General features: G+C 34.0%; 3 protein-coding genes across 3 annotated transcripts; 2 read left to right on the plus strand and 1 right to left on the minus strand.

The window, feature by feature from the left end:
* Positions 1 to 829: 829 nt before the first annotated feature.
* Positions 830 to 3,061, plus strand: LOC122589188. Its single transcript, XM_043761439.1, has 4 exons — positions 830 to 965; positions 1,065 to 1,118; positions 1,205 to 1,256; positions 2,674 to 3,061. The coding sequence occupies exons 1-4, from the start codon at positions 901 to 903 to the stop codon at positions 2,854 to 2,856; spliced, it is 354 nt and encodes a 117-aa protein (XP_043617374.1). The 5' UTR covers positions 830 to 900; the 3' UTR covers positions 2,857 to 3,061.
* A 5,591-nt stretch (positions 3,062 to 8,652) lies between these two features.
* On the plus strand, positions 8,653 to 12,663 carry LOC122586507 (TVP38/TMEM64 family membrane protein slr0305). The gene is made up of 7 exons (XM_043758490.1): positions 8,653 to 9,227; positions 10,952 to 11,004; positions 11,150 to 11,242; positions 11,318 to 11,541; positions 11,943 to 12,009; positions 12,101 to 12,211; positions 12,290 to 12,663. Exons 1-7 carry the CDS (start codon positions 8,747 to 8,749, stop codon positions 12,314 to 12,316), a joined length of 1,056 nt encoding a protein of 351 aa, XP_043614425.1. The 5' UTR covers positions 8,653 to 8,746; the 3' UTR covers positions 12,317 to 12,663.
* A 1,142-nt stretch (positions 12,664 to 13,805) lies between these two features.
* LOC122586506 (far upstream element-binding protein 1-like) lies at positions 13,806 to 19,190 on the minus strand. Its single transcript, XM_043758489.1, has 7 exons — positions 18,954 to 19,190; positions 18,362 to 18,546; positions 18,083 to 18,268; positions 17,902 to 18,003; positions 17,756 to 17,827; positions 17,506 to 17,622; positions 13,806 to 15,066 (listed from the first exon to the last, which is right to left on the minus strand). Exons 1-7 carry the CDS (start codon positions 19,126 to 19,128, stop codon positions 13,960 to 13,962), a joined length of 1,944 nt encoding a protein of 647 aa, XP_043614424.1. The 5' UTR covers positions 19,129 to 19,190; the 3' UTR covers positions 13,806 to 13,959.
* Positions 19,191 to 20,566: the final 1,376 nt, after the last annotated feature.

A 20,566-nucleotide genomic window follows, 5' to 3' on the forward strand; every position in this document is an offset into this window, starting at 1 on the left:
TTTTTTTTTTTTCCCCAAACATTCTGCAAATTGATTAATATAATCTATTTTATTCTTGGAAAAACCTTCCTTAAAAGCATGCAGTATTTATTTTAGATAAAGTAGAATGATTATGTATATTTATCAAATCTAAAGATTTAATTTGTAACTTTTTTTAAGTGGCAGTAATTAAGTTTAGGTAAAGTCTGCAGTACGGATCATTTTTCATTTTATTTTTGTTCACTTTGAATAACGCTTATCCGAAATATAATAATGAGGTTTTATTTAACGTGCAAAAAAAAACTATACATTTTCATATTAGAAGTCTACCCATAAAATTTAATGGTAAATGCAACTATTTAATGCAGTTTAACGTAAGTCTTTAAGACTTCATTTAGCAAAACACTTATCATGCTAACAAAATATTAGAAAACTAATAATGTTTATTACAGAAATAACTTAGAACTCTCCACTAAAATAACTACATTTATCACTTTTTTACATTTGTTGCCGTCGTGTCAGTTACCTCTAGTATATACTTTATATATACAATCTTTACAAAAATCTAACAAAAAAAATTTTTATCAAAAAAAAATAGGTGATGCATTTCAGCTTTTAAATGGGCATGAGTTATACATGTTGTCTATTTTAAGTATTAAGATATACATCATATCAGAAGATCTCATATTTATTCTTTTTCAAAATTACATGATAAGACGTTAGGCCTTGTATATAAAACAAATTTAAAAAATCTATTTTGGATAAAGGCCCAATTTAACCCACAAAAGAGCCCATTATAACCCACAGTATCTTAAAGTAAAGGCCCAATTTGAGCAAAATGGGATAGCTCTCTGCCTCTCTCTGCCCTGATATTTGTGCCGGAAGGAAAGTAAAAAGATTCAGAGGACAAAGGCAAAAAAAATGGAACCTAAAATCCCCAAAAAATCATCCAAACGGTTTTTGTTTGACAAACGTTACGGCTATGTGTAAGTCTTATTATAGTTTTTTATGCTCAATACTTACTAATGAATAATATATACAGTATATTGTTTGATTACAATTTGATATAATAATTTAATTGGCAGATATGATGAATGGAGACAACCTTCAGAAGTTGCTCTTGCCTATGGCCGTGGAATGTAATTTTTACTTCTTTATATATATATATATATATTATTGATTTATAAATATAATTGGTATTTACAAATGTTTTGGTTGGCTGAAGGTTTTGCATTGTGCCTATTGGGAAAGCTTTGTTCTCAATGCTTTCGAAATCGGTATGATTGTCTTTCCTTGTTGTATGTAGTTTAGTTTTTCATTCGCATCTATTTTCGCTGTCTTTTAAAAATGTTATGTTATCAACTATGTTTGTTGTCTGTGTTCGTTGATATATATATACATGTGTGTGTTGTGTGTGTTTACCTTCCAAATATAGTGAATATGTTTAGGTTATCTCCAAGACGTCTTTAGGTGTCCTTGAACTGCCACATTATATCCTTAAATCCTTACACATCCAAAATCCTTTAGTTTTACCTTCAATCATACAAACATCCTTACATATCCTTACATCTATATACAAACAAAAAAATAGTATTGGAGACAGCATAAAGACATGCCCTTAGGTAAAGACATACATCAAAAAATCTTTAGTTTTGGACAAGCTTTAAGCCTTTAATGACAAAGGATATCTATGGACAACTAAGGTTACCTATGGGCACCCAAGAAGACCCCCATTGGAGATAGTCTTACCTTTAGTCTAAAGTCTATTTCATATTTACACATATCCGACTTTGAATTTTATCATGTGTATTGACTTTCAAATATAGCTATTGTAAGTATTTGGTGGTTTATTTTCTGACATGACATCCATGTAAGTTGCCATGTTAGCGTAAACACCACCATATACATACAATAACAATATTATAAAGTTGGATTCACAAAGTAGAAGCAGTCTTCAGTCTACGTCAGATACATATTATAGATTTCGGGATTTAGTTGAGTACATGTCCGGCAGTTATCCCGAATACTTTATATGAGAGTTGGGAAAATGCCTTTTTTGTGACCCTTGTTGAATTTTGAAAGGGAGATAATTTTCCCGTGTTTGGTAATACTCTAGCTTTAAAACAGACGTGGCATCAATCTTATTATTACCTAATGATGACAAGAGCAGATGATAAATGCCAACCCATCCTTTGTGAAACCTTGCTGGGAAAACATAGTATGATGGATAGTAATTTTGGGATGAAAGGAGCAGCTAATACCAGTCGACTGATATGGAGAGGTGCGGAAGGTTGAGATAGCAGAAATGAAAGTCCCTTCAAACGCAGCTTTGATATGCTTAAAGTTGATTAATAGAGCTTAAAGTTTAAGAAAGTATTTAGCAAATAACTCAACTACTAAAGTCGCATGAGAGTAATCATTTGTAGATGTTATGAGTTTGTTTCAGTTCAAAGTAAACTCTATATACCAAGACTCCCAAACATCGTATCGTATGAATTGAAATAAAGAACTAGGATGACCACTTCTTAGGACAGGCATATATTTATATACCCCTATGATTCATAACCTTGGTTTATCACGTACCCCCTCTATCCTAGTTTCACGACACCGTTTTTGCATATTTTACATCTACTGTATATATTCTAGTAATCCAAGTGAATCAAGCATGAACTGGTAATGTTTTTTTATGTATAGGTGAACCTTGCAGCAAGCCGAACCATTGAAGCTCTTGAGCAACCTGAACGCATTTCACCTCAATCACTTCAAGCTAGTTTCAACGACCAGCTTCACCAAGTGAAGTTTTCTATTAAGAATTCACAATCCAATATCTTTAGTCTAAATAAGATTTCACCTCCACCTGCCAAAATGTATGAATAGCACTTATGTCTCCCACCTGTAATACATGCTTCCCTAATGACTATGTTTGCTCGGATGGATATTTCTGTAAAAATGCAGGGGCTTGTGGATTATTTTCTTTTGAGCATGCTTTTGATTCGATCCTAGTATTAGTTATAGGTGAAAAACCTTGCGAGTGGTCTATAAACTAGTTTGTTTTGTAATGCAATGTAAGCATGTGTCAAAATGAGTTGGGTTGCTGTTGGTTTGGTTAGACTTGTATACTATTTTGTACAGAGATGACGGGGACTAAATCAAACTTTACCATTGATATACATATTTTGTAATGTAGCCTTGTAGTAAAACACACACACACATATATATATAAGAAAAATGTAGTGTGTGGTTGTCATGTACCTAAGTTAGGTACTATATCTATCTATACTTCTATACTATTATATAAAAATTATAACTGCTATGTTGAAAGTTTACATAAATGGGACATGTGAATTGACCAAAATACCCTTAATAATTGAATCACCATCAACTCTTAATAATAAATTATACCATTAGTCCATTAAATATAAAATATTTTTATTAACCCCTTTAAATCAAATACTTTTACTTACACCAATAGATGCCGCCACCACTGTCATCGCCGACTCGTCGCCGCATTGTGTGGGTACCATACTCGTATATATATATATATATACACCATATTAATAAACAAACTATCCTTCCATTTTTCAACTCTCTACCTTTAAAATACCCAAAATACCCTTAACTTTCAACACATTCCTGACTCACACACTAATAAATCTACCCAAGATATCCTTAAAATATTTTACACTCATATTATCTAAACTATTTATCTCCTTTATTAATTAATTTAAAATAACTACACTACCATTTACGTCAATTTCTTTTAGACTAATAAACACATCGTTACCACCACCGTCACTAGCACCACCTGTTGCCGTCGCATTACGCGGGTACCCATCTCGTACCCATCTCGTGTATATATATATATATATATATATTTATTAAAACAATAGAATCCGAACGATTCTAGAGGCTCCAAAAACTAAAACCTATTTTATAATATTGCCACATAGGATTATAACCTATGTGTCATTCTCATACATTTTTTCAATATTTTAACTCATATATTTGTATAGAATAATGAAATAATAAAGAAAATAATAGAGTAAAAAGAATATATGATTATTCAATATTTTAACTCATATATTTATATTTATATAGAATAATGAAATAATAAATAAAATAATAGAGTAAAAAGAATATATGATTATATAAAATAAAATATGAAATATAAAAAAGAAAAAAGAAGTTGAAACAAATCGTGGGAGAAGAAAGTGAATAAATTGTGTACATTATATTTATTTATTTATTGGCAATTATTTTTTCCTTTGTTAATAGTAATAATAATAATTATATAATTATATTATAGGAATTTAGATCTTTATAATTAGCAACATGATATCATTTACCAAAAAACACAACAATGTTTATTCTATATAATAGTTTTTGAGATTATCTTTGTCTCTCATATTTCTTCTTTGCTTCACACATTATAATTAAATATGTAAGTTCTTATAAATTGCTTTTTAATAGAACTAAATTATTATTTATTAACGATTTTATCTATATTTAGAGATTTAACATAAATCTAAAAGTTTTTGGATTGATTAATTATTATTTTTAATTGTTTGAGCCTTTAAGGAACATCTAATCTCACTAAAACAGTATTAGGGTATGAAGCCAACTAAATCAAAACAGTATTAGGATATAAAGACAAGCAATTCATTCACCATAAATTTTGCACAGTTTTATTACCATGGCTACATTACCACAATGGGAGTCCATATACAAATAGTATAAAATGACACCCAATTATTCTATTAGTCTAAACTACAAACATTATAATACTAAAGGTAGTAGTTTAGGCCTTATTTATAAAATATTTATTCACGTTATCTAAATTAGTCTTCAGATTTCGTTTATTATTTGTCTAAAGACTAAAAAGTTTTATATATAAATGTAGACAGACTAATGTAAAGCTCATTTTTGAAGCATTATTTTGAGACGTAGAAATTTGCAAAACAACTTTAGGATGATAAAGGGCATTCCGATGTGCAGAGGTTATATTTGGCCATCTACAAAAGTTTCATGGAGGTGATTATTTAGTGTAATGAATTGTATGTATCTTTTTAGTTATTTTAAAAGTATATATTCAATCTAATTTTTAATAGCCTTCATGGGTTAATACGTGGTGAAAATATGGAGCTTCGGCGTGATTCTTGCTAAACATTTGAGTGTCTTTTTTCCAATAACAACACTGCCCTATTGAGTATTGACTAAATCTGTCACTACTATATACAAACAATCATTTTGATCTTTGGCAAAATTTCATTCTTCAGATTAGTATATTGTTTGGTCAATTACTTACAATGAGACTAAATGATTGATTGTGTAATTCATCACATGTTACACTATTAGTTATTAATAATTGTTAGACGTCTAAATTATAAACTTTTAGCCAACACTTAACTATATTTTCAAACAAACAACACTTAACTATATATATTTTTAAATAGTCGTGCATCGCGCGGGAAAAAGACCTAGTATATATATATTTCTTTTAGATATATGTATTGAGTGTTTCCATTAATAAAGCTTGAACATCATTTGAATTACCAGAAACAAATGAAGTCGACTATGTTTAAGCATGCTCATTGCTCAAGTAGTCAAGTTTCAAGAGGAAAATGTAATGGTTTTACCTAGTCTCTTGGTAAATAGATTTTCTGATTCGAATTTTATTTTCTTGCATTATATGTAATGGTGTTAGTGGAGTTGTTATACAGTAAATATAGGGGACCATTGGGTCGCCCAAACAGAGCTCACTCCCAAGTCCCGGCCATAAGCCCTACCATTACTACCTTATTATACATGCTTCTAACCTGTAAAGCATTTTCTCTCTGAGAGATAAACCGCTCTTCTGGCCTCTTGGTCTTAACTATTCAAAGTTATCTCCATCTCAACGACACTGCAAGCTGTAATAGAACTGAAAGTTTGGCGTAAACAAGGCAAGTGGGGGGAGATGATATGAGATTGGTCTAACATTCAACGTCCTCTATAGTGAAATAAAAATCATACATGATGCTCTTTTCTTATACTATGACTAACTTTGTTACAATGTTACAGCATTTGAACTTGTCATATTGTTAATTAAATTTATTGAGAAATGTATTCATAATATCATCATCATCTTCTTTATATATAATAATTAAAAAAAAAAGATAAAGTAATAAGTGGTTCATCATGCAAGAGAAATAAACAGAGAATAAATAGTATATTCTCTCTTTTTAATTTTTATTCTCCCCATTTATAATGACTCGGAAAAAATGTATGTCAATAAAACACCCTTTGCAAACAGATATGACAAGGTTTGAACAATTATAATTGTATATTTTAGCTCATGCCTTCTCTATTTGTCACGGTCATCATAAAAAAAATCCTAAGTATTTTTAAAGTCCTTTTTTAAGAGAATTGTAACTAAATAAATCAAAAATGTCATATTTTTAGCAGTCGAATCTTATATAGAAACTTCTAATTGTAAGCTCAATTGAGATGTTTGTGCTCCTAATATCATTTAACCATGGCCGAATGATTGAAACGAATTATGGTTATGTTAGAAATGCTAGTCTATTAGAAGGATGGATGGGTCTACAAAACATATGTAAAAGAATGATATATCTATTTAATGTAATATTTCACATGTAAATTGGTAGGTTTTCTATTTAGAATGTCTTTACTCCCTTAAATGGCCTCTTTTTATTTTATGTAATTCTACTTTTGAATTATCAGAATTACCCTTGACTTTTTATGTTTTCTCCTTAATTAATTATAATTTGCACTCTAAACCTTTATTTTAATAATTGACACTTTAAACCCTTATCTTCTAAAAATTTCTACTATCACAATTAATTACATTAACCTACACCACTTGACACCGCCACCACCACCAATAGTACCATCACCGACACCACTAGACCGCCTTCCCCACCACCGCCTCCATATTTGCATGGATACCATGCTTGTTGTGGTAAAAGTATATGTAGGTACGGGTCCGTAACCCCGTATACCGCATTATTCCTTGCTCAAAACCCTTAATACCATCATTCATTTGAAACAATTACCCTTATGAGCCATATGTATGATGTTTATCCTTCAGATCTAACATGGGCAATATTGTGAGAGTCCCTTTACGCATATGCACTTATGGGGCCGTAAGTTGGCTGAGTGCATCACAAAATGCATTAGATGAGGATCGAACATTCGTCCCTTGTAGGAGAGACAGGTTGATTTTTACTAAGCTATCTTGTGTTGATTTTCACTAAGCTATCTTGTGATGGTTAAATAAAGGGGTGTCAAAGTCTAAATTTTAGGATAGTTGTAGGTTTAAATTTTTCTTTACTATTTTGTGATTGTCAACATAACCTATCCGGCTATTATTAACTTTAGAAAATTTTGATCCCATTGTAAATTGGTATACCATAGATTTAGGGAATACATCATTCATAGCTAAAGACATATTAAAGAAATCAAACCAATTAATGGGACTTGGTCGCAAAGTGTTCTTGCCTCTATCATTAGCTTGGTAACCAATAAACAATTTATGGATATTGATTTTTGGATATATATATATATATATAACAATTGAATATGGAACAAAAATGACAATTGAAAAACTAATTAAAAAAGAGATAAAATGAAAATATAAAAAATATATATATAATAAAAAAATGACTATAAACACATCAGTGTAAACTCTATAGTCATAACTCAGACCTGAAAAAAAATTACTTTCTTAAGGTTGGACTATATATATTCATAAAATGGCATTGAGATCTATAAAGTTCTTGATTTTGGAGTATTTCATCAGGTTAGACTATGTTTGTGCATAAAATGTCATTGACATCTATAAAGTTCTTGATTTTGGAGTATTTTATTTCAATTCAAGCCTTATTACATAATGGGGTGGAATAGTAGAGGTTTTTTGAAAGTTTTGAAATACATGTATTAGTAGAAGTAATATTGTATCCAGTGAGTTTAGTCCAGTAATATCAGTCATGTGTGATAAGAGTCTCTAGATGTGCATACATCGCGGATTCGATTTTTACCAGGGTGTTCCCAATTTATTTGGTTTTACTCCTGAAGGTATTAAGCATATGATCACGTCGCAGTCACTAATTGCAAAAGGTAGCGTTATGGTAAGTGATCTTAATTGCATTTCATAAAAGAAAAACAGTAAAGTAAGAGGCAAGGGTGCAGTCGGCACTTTGTATCGACTCTTTACATTTGCAAGAATTGGCTCCTTGGCTCCATTACACCCCCGTTATTGACAAGTAGGATTGACTTCTTCAATCGGTCATATCTAGCCGATTGTGGCAAATATTGACATCTTTTTTGGTTCATAAATGCAAGCTCTTGACCCCACCATTTTCTTCGCTTTTTGTGTTTAGCGAGTTTTAACATTTTGGCAAAGTTTTGACATTACACCCTCTATTTTGGTAAAAAAAAATTGACAAAAATTCTATTGGACACATGATATCCTCCCATTGGCTAACAACTTTACCAATTTTTACCAGTATGACAAAATTTGACACTGCACACTTGGTCCTAATTAAGGAAAGAAAACATATAATTATAAAATAGGCCAAAGGTAAAATGTTGTGTCGTTAGTCGTGACACCTAAACCTGGAAAACTGTTGCAATCTCTAGAAACCATATAAAACTAAGAAAAACAGCACCACCTCTCATTTCCTCCTTGCTTATTTCTTATCTTCAAAAATCCAACACTACTCAGTGTTCAGTACACATACTCAACACACACATACAATTAATAAAAATGCGCCTCCTTTTGAGGCCACCACCACCATGCTTCCAATCTCAACAATCTTGCACAAGACCAAATTCTCATTTCTCAACAACTTCATCATCATCTTCATGTACATCATCATCTTTTAGTATATTTAGCTTTAAACCATTAAATAAAAGATTTCATTTCTTGAACCCAACTCATTCTTCACTTAAACAAACCAATAAACAACAAACAACAACACTTCAGACTAAAAACAACACCCCACCTCAAAGCAGTATCAAAAGACTGTTGAATTTGAATAATACTAATATTAGTAACAATAATAATAATAATAGTAATAATAATGATGATGAGAATGATGATGAGAATGAAAATGGGAATGCAATTAAAGGGACTATTGTTGCTGGGTTATTGCTTATTGGGGTTGTTGGTGGATTTGGGACTGTTGGGTATATTTATAGAGATCAAATTAATGCTTTCTTGATTCAGTTTTCCAGCTTCATTGAAGGTATTACTTGTATTAGTAAACGGATGAGGTTTTCCCTATTCGGGTTACCCGGAGAGGGCAAGTCTTTTGATCCAGATGTATGGAGCCTAACTGTGACCACCCACCAATCTATATCTATATAAAAAGTATTTATATATAGTCTTTTTTGATAAAGTTTCAATCTTTTTATATTGATTTGGGTTCTTTTAAATCATGAGTGCTAATTTAGGATAATATATGTTAAATGTCTTGCAATGTTGGAGGTCCTTTTTTTTTTTTTTAATCTTAGATGGAACCCGAAAACAGTTTCTTTACACCGTGGGGTAGGGGTGGTAGGGGTAGGGGTAGGGGTAGGGGTAGGGGTAGGGGTGTTTAAATCTTAACCTCTATTGGAACCCAAAATCCGTAGAAGACTGACATTGGGTGCTTACTTACTTACTCTAGATGTTAACAATATGAAATATGGTAAACTTTTATTTTTCAACCCCACCAAATATATATATGCTTTGTTTTTCTTATTAGGAGTTATGTCACTAAAAATGATTAAAAATAGAAAGGTATGTTGCAAAGTGATCTATTTTGGTAGTTATAGTTTCTTTTGTAATCCTATATGGTGATTAAAGTTTTTTAGATGAGCTTATATTGTAATTAGAGCTTGGAAAATTGATTACTAGATGGGGGCCAAAAATCACTTGTCACCAGATAGGGGTAAGAAAACTATTGAAAGAAGTGGGCCGTAGATACTTTAGGTTTTTGCGGTGCAAGACGAAACTTATGATCAAGATATGAGTCCAACTAAATTAATTACCTTGTTGTCTAAACTTCATAACTCACATTGGCAATGTATAGTTGTATACTTGATCTTAGCTTACTCGGAAATTGAAGTGTTCAACCTTTAATGAACCTTTTTACGGAGGAATTGATTTGTGTACTTTTTGACCATATTGTTTTAAAGCAACGCGCTGCACAAATATTCCTCCAGTCCTGAACCATAAATAGTTATTTGGCACCTCATAATCAATAACTGCAGGCAATGTATTATTTTAAAGTATAAGATATGCATAACACTTTCGTAATATAATGTTGTAGATTAATTTAGTCCAAGACATATACAAAATGTAACTTGTAATATTGAGAAGAAAGTGTAGGATATGGTAAACCATGTTCTACCACAAAGTGGGTGGATAAGATATATTTTGTTATTTGGGATTTAATGTTGCTGAGAAGAGATATTCCTTATTTATACAAGAACCTGAAAATGAAGTCTCAAGGAGTTATATTTGAATGAAATTGGTAATTGTGCTTTTTGCTAATGTGTTAAATATTTTATGAAAAATATTTAAAAAGGAAAGAGTGAAATTGTTTGAAAGTCCACCAGTAGCATACTTAACTGTTTATCATCGTACTGATACCCGTTTTCTAATCATATTCTATATGTTAAGGATCCATGGAATTGAAAAAAGACAAGACAACATATAACCTACCAACTATGTGACCCACCCTAAAACCTTACCTGTTTTGACCCATTATCCAACCGGTCCATTTACCACTTGATCGCTTTAGAAGCTTTAAGGTAAATATTGCATCCATAGACCATATTTGCACCTAAAAACTTTAAGCTATCAACAGCAAAATTGATAGTGTGGTACTTTTTCATGTACTAAGAATCAAACTAACATGTTTATTTGAGCCATCAGTTGAGCATGATATTTCTATTATTCCTCCTAATATATGCATGTGCACAGGATATGGACCTGCTGGATATGCACTTTTTGTTGCAGTTTATGCTGGCCTAGAAGTAAGTGGTTCTCTGTGTTGTGTAACTATGAAATATACTTTTTGGTCTTTTTAAGTTTGTTTTCTTTTACTCGATCTTTTTTATTTCTTTTCAAAAAGCCGTTTGCTTGATCATTTAGTAACAAATATCAGCATTTATTCTTTAGGTACTGGCAATACCAGCAATCCCGTTGACCATGTCAGCTGGTCTGCTGTTTGGCTCAGTCACAGGCACAATCCTAGTCTCTATAAGTGGGACTGTAAGTCACTAAACAACATTCTTACGGACCATCAGTGTAGACAAATTAGTAACTATGTGTTTGCATTTATTTCAGGTAGCAGCAAGTGTTGCATTTCTGATTGCTAGATACTTTGCTCGTGATCGAATACTTAAAATGGTTGAAGGAAACAAGAAGTTTCTTGCAATTGATAAAGCAATTGGAGAAAATGGTTTCAGGGTTGTCACCCTCCTTCGTTTGAGCCCATTGCTTCCATTTTCTCTTGGAAATTACTTGTATGGACTTACATCAGTGAAGTTTGTTCCATACGTCTTGGGAAGGTTAGATTTTATGTTTAACAACCTTCATGAATGATTTTTTGTTTGGTATCTCCATTCGAGGTGAAGAAACGGATGGGTCGGGTAACAAGTCCAAACAGGTGGTTTTATGTATGTCTCAAAAAAGGCGGGGTTGGGTTGACACACTATGCATTTGTAAATATAAATAGAACTGTTTGGGCCAAGGTATTTCATGAGTAACGATTTGGATCGACACCCTATTACTCTTGGCAAGATAAGGCAAGTTTTGAAGATGAAACAATTTCAAAAATTTGAACGTATGTGTTAAATCGTTATTACATATAGCTTTATCTCCACAAGAATAGCTGCATTTATGTGGAGGGGAGAGGGAACTAGTTTTATGTCGTAGATCAGATAATATTAAAGCCTATGACTGTATGCAGTTGGTTGGGGATGCTACCTGGAACATGGGCTTATGTTAGTGCTGGTGCATTTGGTCGAGCAATCATTGTGAGTTTATTTAAATGGAACAACAAATAGGCATGTCAACCCCCAGACTGCCCTCACCTTTTTTTATGTTTAACATGATGTAATATGGCAGCAAGAAGAATCAGAATTGGGTCTAACAGGGGGGACTAATCAGCTGCTGACTCTGGGTGTGGGATTACTGGCAACAGCCCTGGCTGCAAGCTATGTTACACGGTTAGCCAAGGTTAGAAAATTGGTCATGATCTTGCTATCTTGATTCTTGATATATTGCCTTCATTGCACTAATTATGGCTACTTGCAGGATGCCATGAAAGACATTGATGAATAAGAGATACAGTTGCCAATTGTTTATGCTTGCATAATCTAAGACCTTCAAGTTACAAAATCCATGGCTATCACTATCAGTATCAGCTCTGTGTAAATTCGAAACGACCACATGTTGGAGAAACTGTAAATTCGAACACCCTTTTTATTATAGATATGAATTTAAGCATATCTCCCCGTCCTGTCATTCTACAGTGACCGAGAACTGTAATCGTTACAGACGGCCAAGTCTATTAGCATTTCTATGAGCTATTCTTATGAGCCGTTATCTGGTTACAGAAAAGTTCTAAACCTTATATTTTCAGCTTGGAAATGAAGTTACAAATATATCTGGCAAAAATTTTTCATGTATTTTTATGTTCTTTCCTTTTTCCAGGGTTTGACAAGTATCATAGTTGGTTTCTTAAGAAACTTGTAACAGCATCAGGTATGGAGGGGTCACCCCTCATGATTCATGACCCGGGATGCTATGCCAAAGCCATATCATCTCTCAATTGTCCATCACACAAACATCATTATTTTTTATGTTATGGTTACTGGTTGACCCATGACCACGTTTTTACCACTATTCCCTTGACCAAAAGAATTCCATTCAAGAAGAGTAGGTGTGTTGTATTCCATACCATGCCAATCCCACCCAATGCTCACACCCATTAGTACGTTGGTTAGGAAATCCCGTTTGCTGCTTTAGTGGAATCAAAGGCTCAGTTATGGGGTTGAGAACTTGAAATCATCTGTTAGGATTTGTTGGAATTTGCCGTAGACTAATCGTGACTTGAAACTAGGCTAACATATGCAAATGACAAATTAGTCTCTATACAGGTAGGCGGTAGCCATGAATTGGTCTGGCCTACTTTTGATCCGATGAACCACCTGAACTAGACATGAATTGACTCTGTTACAAATACCAGCAAATTCTCCACGAGTTCCAAAAGCAAACTTTATCTAGCAATTACCCCCTGACCCTGAGCAATCTTTGTCCCTCATACTCACATGTAACTATAGGACCACTTAGATATTTTTAGGTTTTAAACACTTATGTATGCTCTAACTACACCTTTACAGAGTCGAGGTTTCCAGCTAAAATTGTCGTAGCAAGGGTTGCTAATATAATCAGACCACTTTAAGCTGTATTTCATCAAATTAGTATGATGAAGCTACTAAGCTATTTGAAGTGTTTGGCTGAACTCATTCGTGTTAGTGTTACAATAAAGTTTTTTACTTTAAGCTAAATTGCTAAAATAGTTAGGACATACATTTGGTGTTTTTTTGTGATAATACATAAGCCGTTTTCGATAAGCTAAGCCAAACACCCACGGATCAGAAACTTCGTAGATTGGTCTTTGTCCATTGGAAATTTGGAATCTATCCTCGCGTGCCATCTACAGATCCACTAACAGTAAACGTCTGAACCATACACTCAAACTACAATTTTTGCATGAACTTTCTCATATTATGTTGAAGCACTTGCAATTTAGCATAAGATAATACTATTAGAGAAAGAAAAGCAAATTTAACCATCATAATTAGTACAAAACAGTACTATGTATTAAAAAAATCCATCGATACACCTAATAATCCTACTGGAACATTTAAGATGGGGAAATCAATCCAGTCTCACCCAACCAACAAACAATACATGACAAATTAACGATGCCCAGCATACATCTGACTATTATCATACTGAGCATAAACTGGTGGTGCCTGATGCTGGGGCGAACCACTTTTCCCGTAAGAGATTGGCACATTTCCATAACCACCTGCTTGAGGGGCAGCAGATTGACTGTAGCCTGGTTGTATCGGAGCCGGTTGAGAATAAGCAACAGGTGGTCCGACAGACGGGCCATACCCCGTGCCTGGACCACCTACATAAGCACCACCATCAGCTGCTCCTTGGTTACCATAACCTGCATTACTTGTCGGTGCTTGCTCTGTGAAACCAGGTTGTGTAGCAGGATATAGGCCATAACTAGCAGTTGGTGCTGATTGTGTGTAACCAGGTGCCTGTTGTGGAGCACCAGGCTGGGTATAAGCAGAAACAGGTTGACCAATTTGTTGAGAAGCAGCAGGATATTGAGTGTAGCCTTGCTGCATTGGTCCGCTTGATGCATAAAGGTAAGGCTGTTGTTGAGCTGGTGCATTTGGACCATATGATTGGACAGGTGGCACAAGACCTTGATAGGGAACATCTCCCTGCTGACTTGGCCTGGGCTGGCCATAGGGTTGACCATAGGGAGCCTGTTGTGGGGCATTGTATGAAGGCGGAGGACCATGTGTTCCATATAGATGCTGGACAGGCCCCTGGTTGTCATACTTGGGTTCACCATAGCCATTAACATAACCATGGGGTGGATAAGGTGGTGGTTGCTGCCCATAATCTGGGCCTTTGGGTTGTCCATAATTGTAATTTGCTTGAGGAGGAGGGCCCGTCATAGACCCAGGCCCTGATGCTGCAAGTGTATGGGTCCCTCGCCCATTATAATCGTAACCTACGTGATCAGGAGGCCCCTGCATGTTTGCCGGAGGCCTTCCCTCCCAGCCAAAGTTGTTTCTGGAAGGCGGTCGCTGTGGAGGATAGTTTTCATATCCCTGTGAGAAATAGTGTGAATTTTGAGATGGATATGGTCCTCTCTGTGGATGATTGTACTCAGACAGCTGTGACGGATGGCTTCGTGGTCCCCATTGAGAGCCAGGTCCGCGAGAATTAGAGTTCTGCTGCTTATAATCACTTGTTGGGACTGCTGGCCAAGAAGTCTAATCACCAAAAACAACAAAACATATAAAAAGAAAAGATAGTCAGCATCAGTTAAGAATCAATTGATGTGAAACTAAAATTACATGAATAGTTATACGTAAACTACTAAACTAAACATAATAAGAAAATACATATAAAAAGATCAGTTACAAACAACATCTGAATACAAAAAAAAGCATTTTAATGAACCTAGAGGATCCCTCTTAATATTTATTTAGTGACAAGTACAACCACGGCATACTTTGCAATAATCTGACAATTTAGATCATTTGATGACATTGATAAGTGCAATTGATCAACAACATAATCTACATATGTATCCTTATTCCTTATAAGGATCTAAATAAATCATACGTATCACCATTTTTTTCTGAAACACATAGATCCATACAGCTACATGCATCACAACCTAGCAGAGAAATATAAGCATCACCAAAAGACCGGAAAAGCAACACAATAAAAGGCTGAGATTTCCTTATCAATGCAGCACGCCACAAACTATTTTCTGCTCCATAACTTCTAACCAGCCAATACTTATCAGACAACAGAGCTATTAACTTGTCCTCCAAACTCAAAAACCATTTCATATAGGAGAGGATCAGGCCTACTGTCGAACAAAGCTTTAAAAGGTATACTAACTTATCTTGCACTGTTCAGGGTTTACAAAGTCAGATTCTCATTTATGCTCTTATGAAGTTCATTTTATACAAAAATAAGGTACTAACAAGTTATTGTTCCTAACTTAATAGTTCAATTCAACAACAGTTCATGCAATGTTCCACAAACATAACACCCTACGACTTCCCACAGATATATATACACTCCTCAAATAGAAATAACAGCACATGCAAATAACCCGTCAAGAGATGACCCATTTGGATACCAGCTACGTTAAAGCATAAACACATGTTCAACTACGCATCACCTCAAACAGAAGACCTACGGAGATTTGTATCTTCCTAGAATGTATTAAAGGATACTGACACATTTCACGTCTCGAGAGAGTATCAAAGTAGAACTCATTCATCATTACAAAACATAAACATAATGATTTGACCATGTATGACACTTTCTTCCAGCAGATATGTCATGCATAGAATAAAAGGACGTCAAGAGCACCATAGGTACACATAAAATAATCTTTACACAAGTACTAACACTTTGGATCTTTAACTCTTGAAGTAATCATACCAACTAATTACATCCTACCATTGAAAAGGTAAATGTGTGATACCTTTCTTCAGTGGATGAGAATGAATAGTGGTTCTCTAATGCTACACCAAGAAAGCAATGCTGACCCAGAGTCAGGGAAAAGCCACGTCTGCCATTTTAAAGCCAACCAATTCATAATAGGCACCTTCAAAAAAATAAATCATCGCAACCCACAGCTCAAATCAAACAAGATCCTCAACTACATTTAAGTCACCTTTGTGTGATTCATGCACCACATTGAAAACTCTGATGAACTTAAATCATGTCTACTCTCCCTCTATTACATGAACTTATCTAAGTAGAGCTTAGAACCGATAAGAACGGAAAAAAGCAGATTACATAAAAGCTAAACAAAACATAAAACACCAGCGAATCTTATGTACCCAACATACCCTATACAAGCTCGAAACAACATCAATATCACGATTTAAATTTATCTAAATCATAAATGTAGCAACTCAATGATAGAGGAACGTTACCAAGTAATAGCCTTGCGTTTTCACTTAAATGCCCTTCTGATATTTAAATGTCGGGCACAAATTATCTATTACTATAGCTTCAGCTATTACAATTAATATATAAATCATCAAAACCAAATCAGAAGTCTTGTTTGACAATATGACATTTAAAAGTAAAAAGCAAGATATCTAGAGAAAAGATTGGCAAGTATGTTATGCTGATTAACTTAAGGGAGTAAGCTAGCATATAGATCTAAGTGTTTGTCACAGAAAGCATAACTAATGCACTGATTGCATCAACTTTATAAGCAATGTCGAAATTAAAAACTAAAATAAATCAAGTTAGTGAAGAACTCTAAACCCTATCAAATGTAGCTACGAACTCCGTGACATAACTTAAGCTATATAAAAAGACAGACACAGTTTGGAAAGGATATCAATTACAGTAAACATACGAGCAACTAAACTATGAGTGACTAAACTATCCTAAAACAAACAATGTCTGAAAAATTTGACTGATAGAGCCGAGCAATAAAGAGGAAACCTAATATAATCATACCTACTGCAACAATTCAAGAAAACCAAAATAACATGCATGTATGCTACTATGCTGAGAACGCCAATAACTCAAGAATTAACAGAAAATGCCAATGATGCGTATAAATTATCAGATTAACAAAGTAAAAGTCTAAATTAAAATGCGAACTCCACAAAACTCTATATGTATGTAGCATACTCAAAAGAGTAGGAAAGAATATACGGACAAACCTGATTGATAGTTTCAATGATTAAATCTTTAGCCATCTCGATCTGCCTCATATCCCCGGTGAGTTTCACTGTTCTCTCTTTGGACTGGTCTCCCTCAGGAAGGTGTTGTGGAATACACTATAATATATAAAATGCAAGTGCAACTAAAACGTTATGAATCCAACAAACAGTCACTTTACTACAGTAACATTAATTTGAACCCTTGAACCTTCATCTAAATTAAACAGCCACCGAGTGTTATAAAAACTACCTGAATGCGAGCTCCGGATCTAGTCTGCAGGTTTTTTATCGTTTCTCCTCCTTTTCCAATAATGAACTTAACCTAAACATAAAAATATTAACATTTATAACCCAGGAAAAATATATATAGATTGAAACAATAAGCGACCAAAACACCTTATCATTTGGAACTTGTATTTGAACTTGTTCCACAGCTGCAGAAGACTGGAGATTGCTCAAGCCCTTAGCAACCAGTAAAGGGGAACCGCCAGCATCAGCCTACAACATGGTATCTTACAATCTTAACCTCTAACAACACAAGGAAAAAAAAAGGAAGCTAATTTGACTATAAATGTACCTCTGCTATAACATCCTTTATCAACTTCTCAGCCTTTTTTATACTTTCTAAAGAGCCAACTATTTCCACTGGCCTGGTAGTAGACCCCGGATCAACCTCGGAATCACGTGTGATGTGGACCCTTGCCCCTGAGTTTTGTTCCAATGTACGAATCGTGTCTCCAGACTTACCAATTAAAACACCAACCTACGCAAACCACTAACTCTTTTACAACAATACTCTGCAATTATACAATAAAGTCTATATACGTAAACGAAACCAATATGGGTCTTTTCAAACCTTATTATTCGGAACATCCACTTTACGTGAAGCAGGCTGACCAGCAGATGTAGATTGAGTAGTAGCACCTGCTGGAGCGTCCCGCTGCTTCTCTTTCTCACCAGATTCTTTGTCGACTACATCTTGCTCGTTATTCTGGTCAGCATCATCCTCATTTAGTTTCTCGTGTTGGCCGTTTTCAGTAACTATAAAAACATCACATTTATTCACATCATATTAACACATTTATTGTAAATAAGACCTAATTCGTGTAACGACCCAATAAATGCATCAAATTTCAACATTAAATCGCGTTCGTTCATCATAAAAATCAGTTTTCAAGTCGAAAAACAGTTTTTTACATCAACATTTTTTTTGAGATGCACACTCCAAACATGGAACTTAAAAAACGCACTGTAAAAATTAATTTACAGTCTTTTTTCTATAAGCTAACTATAAACAACTGAAAAAATAAAATATCCAAATTTTTTTGCATCCTTAGGCACATATATATAATATACTGTAATGTAATTAACTGTCTGTAATGCTATAAAATTAATTAATATAGCAAATGTGAAAAATTATTGGAAAAAAAAAAGGAAGAGAAAGAAACCTAATTTATCGGGACTGTTGTCAAAACGAGGTCGTTTAGGTTCGGGATCTTCGTGGGGAGCAGGAGATGGACCGTCGAGCGACGGTTGGGGAGTGGAGTTGGCGGTTGATAAGGGCTCGGCGTTTAAGTCATGGAGTTTGCGTTTGTGATCGTCGGTTATTTGTTCGTCCGCCATTTTGCAGAGGTGGTGGTGTAGGGTTTCTCGATATGTATTTGCAGCCGGATGAGTTTTGATGATTTTTGTGTTTAGTTACCGGGAAATGTTAAAAGTAAAGCATACCGTCTTAGTAAAGCATGATTATGTAAATTTCTGGCGCTACGTATATTTATCAAATTCAAAGGTTTAATTTATAAATTTTTCTAAAGTGGTAGTACCTAAGCTTAGGTAAAGTCTACGATATGGATCATTTTTCCTTAATTTATTGGGGAAAGGTTATGAGTAGAAATTATAAATTATGTAAAATTTAAGGGGATTATGTAAAATTCACGGTTTTTGTATGTTTCAAAGTTAAAAGTTTAAATTGTAACTTTTTTACCTAATAGATAATGCGGTACAATACGGATTATTTTTTAAAATTATTTATTTTGGAACAAAAGGGAGGAGGAAGATAACTTTTTTTTAAAATGTACCTAAATGAAGGCAATTAATTATTAAACTGATAATAATGCATCTTTGATATTCCTATACCTTTGAAATAGGTTTTTCTATAAATACCAATAATGTTATGCTAAAAAAACAATTGGGTCAGATAAGTGGTTGGAGATTTACCTCTGAAGTCAGAGGTTATGGGTTCGATCCTCATGCCTAGCAAGGTTGTAGATCATTTTCTACTGTTGGTAAAACCTGAAGCAGCTTTTCTATCTTTGTTAGATAGAGGTAAAACTGTCTATATCTCAACTTTCCTCATACACCATCGATGACGACATTAGGAGTTACTTTTTTACTAACAATGTTACACTAAGGCTGGTCCATTATCTTACTCATGTTTCCTGAAAGTCAATTGTCAGCCGATTGTTAAAATATATATATATATATATACAACTCTCACAAAAGTAATATATACAAATATTATAAGTTTTTCATGATGTGTGAGATTTTATTTCCTTGTGATTGTTAAGATTAGTGTAAAAAAATCAGAATAATCGTGGTATGTTATATTTTCTTTTATTTGCGATAACTTAAAAAAAAAAAAAACTAAAACTAAGAAAGATCAAGGTATTACATTATTTTAACCGCGCATGTTCTACCATACAATGACATTTATAAGGAAAAACCTTACGAACATGTTACCCTTAGGGTGGATGGAGTGTCCCAGGGAGAGAACCGGTACCGGTCCGGTACCTATTTGAACACCGCTCCGTCCCACCGGTACCGATAGAGTGGGGAAGGCAGTTCCCAGATCTCTCACTTCCTAGCTATCCAGACCGTTACTTGTGGGTTTTTTTTTTTTTTTGCATGCATCGATATGTATAAAGTGTTGTAGGCAATGTTTTAAAAACCAGTATTTTAGTCATACGGGCGTGGATAAATTTTTCGGTATAATCGGTATTACTAGAAATACCGGCCGGTACGACTATTTTTATTTTAATTTGTTTATAAACATCCTACAAAT

The sequence above is a fragment of the Erigeron canadensis genome, chromosome 2 (assembly GCF_010389155.1).
Source record: "Erigeron canadensis isolate Cc75 chromosome 2, C_canadensis_v1, whole genome shotgun sequence".
In the NCBI taxonomy this organism is placed as follows: domain Eukaryota; kingdom Viridiplantae; phylum Streptophyta; class Magnoliopsida; order Asterales; family Asteraceae; genus Erigeron; species Erigeron canadensis.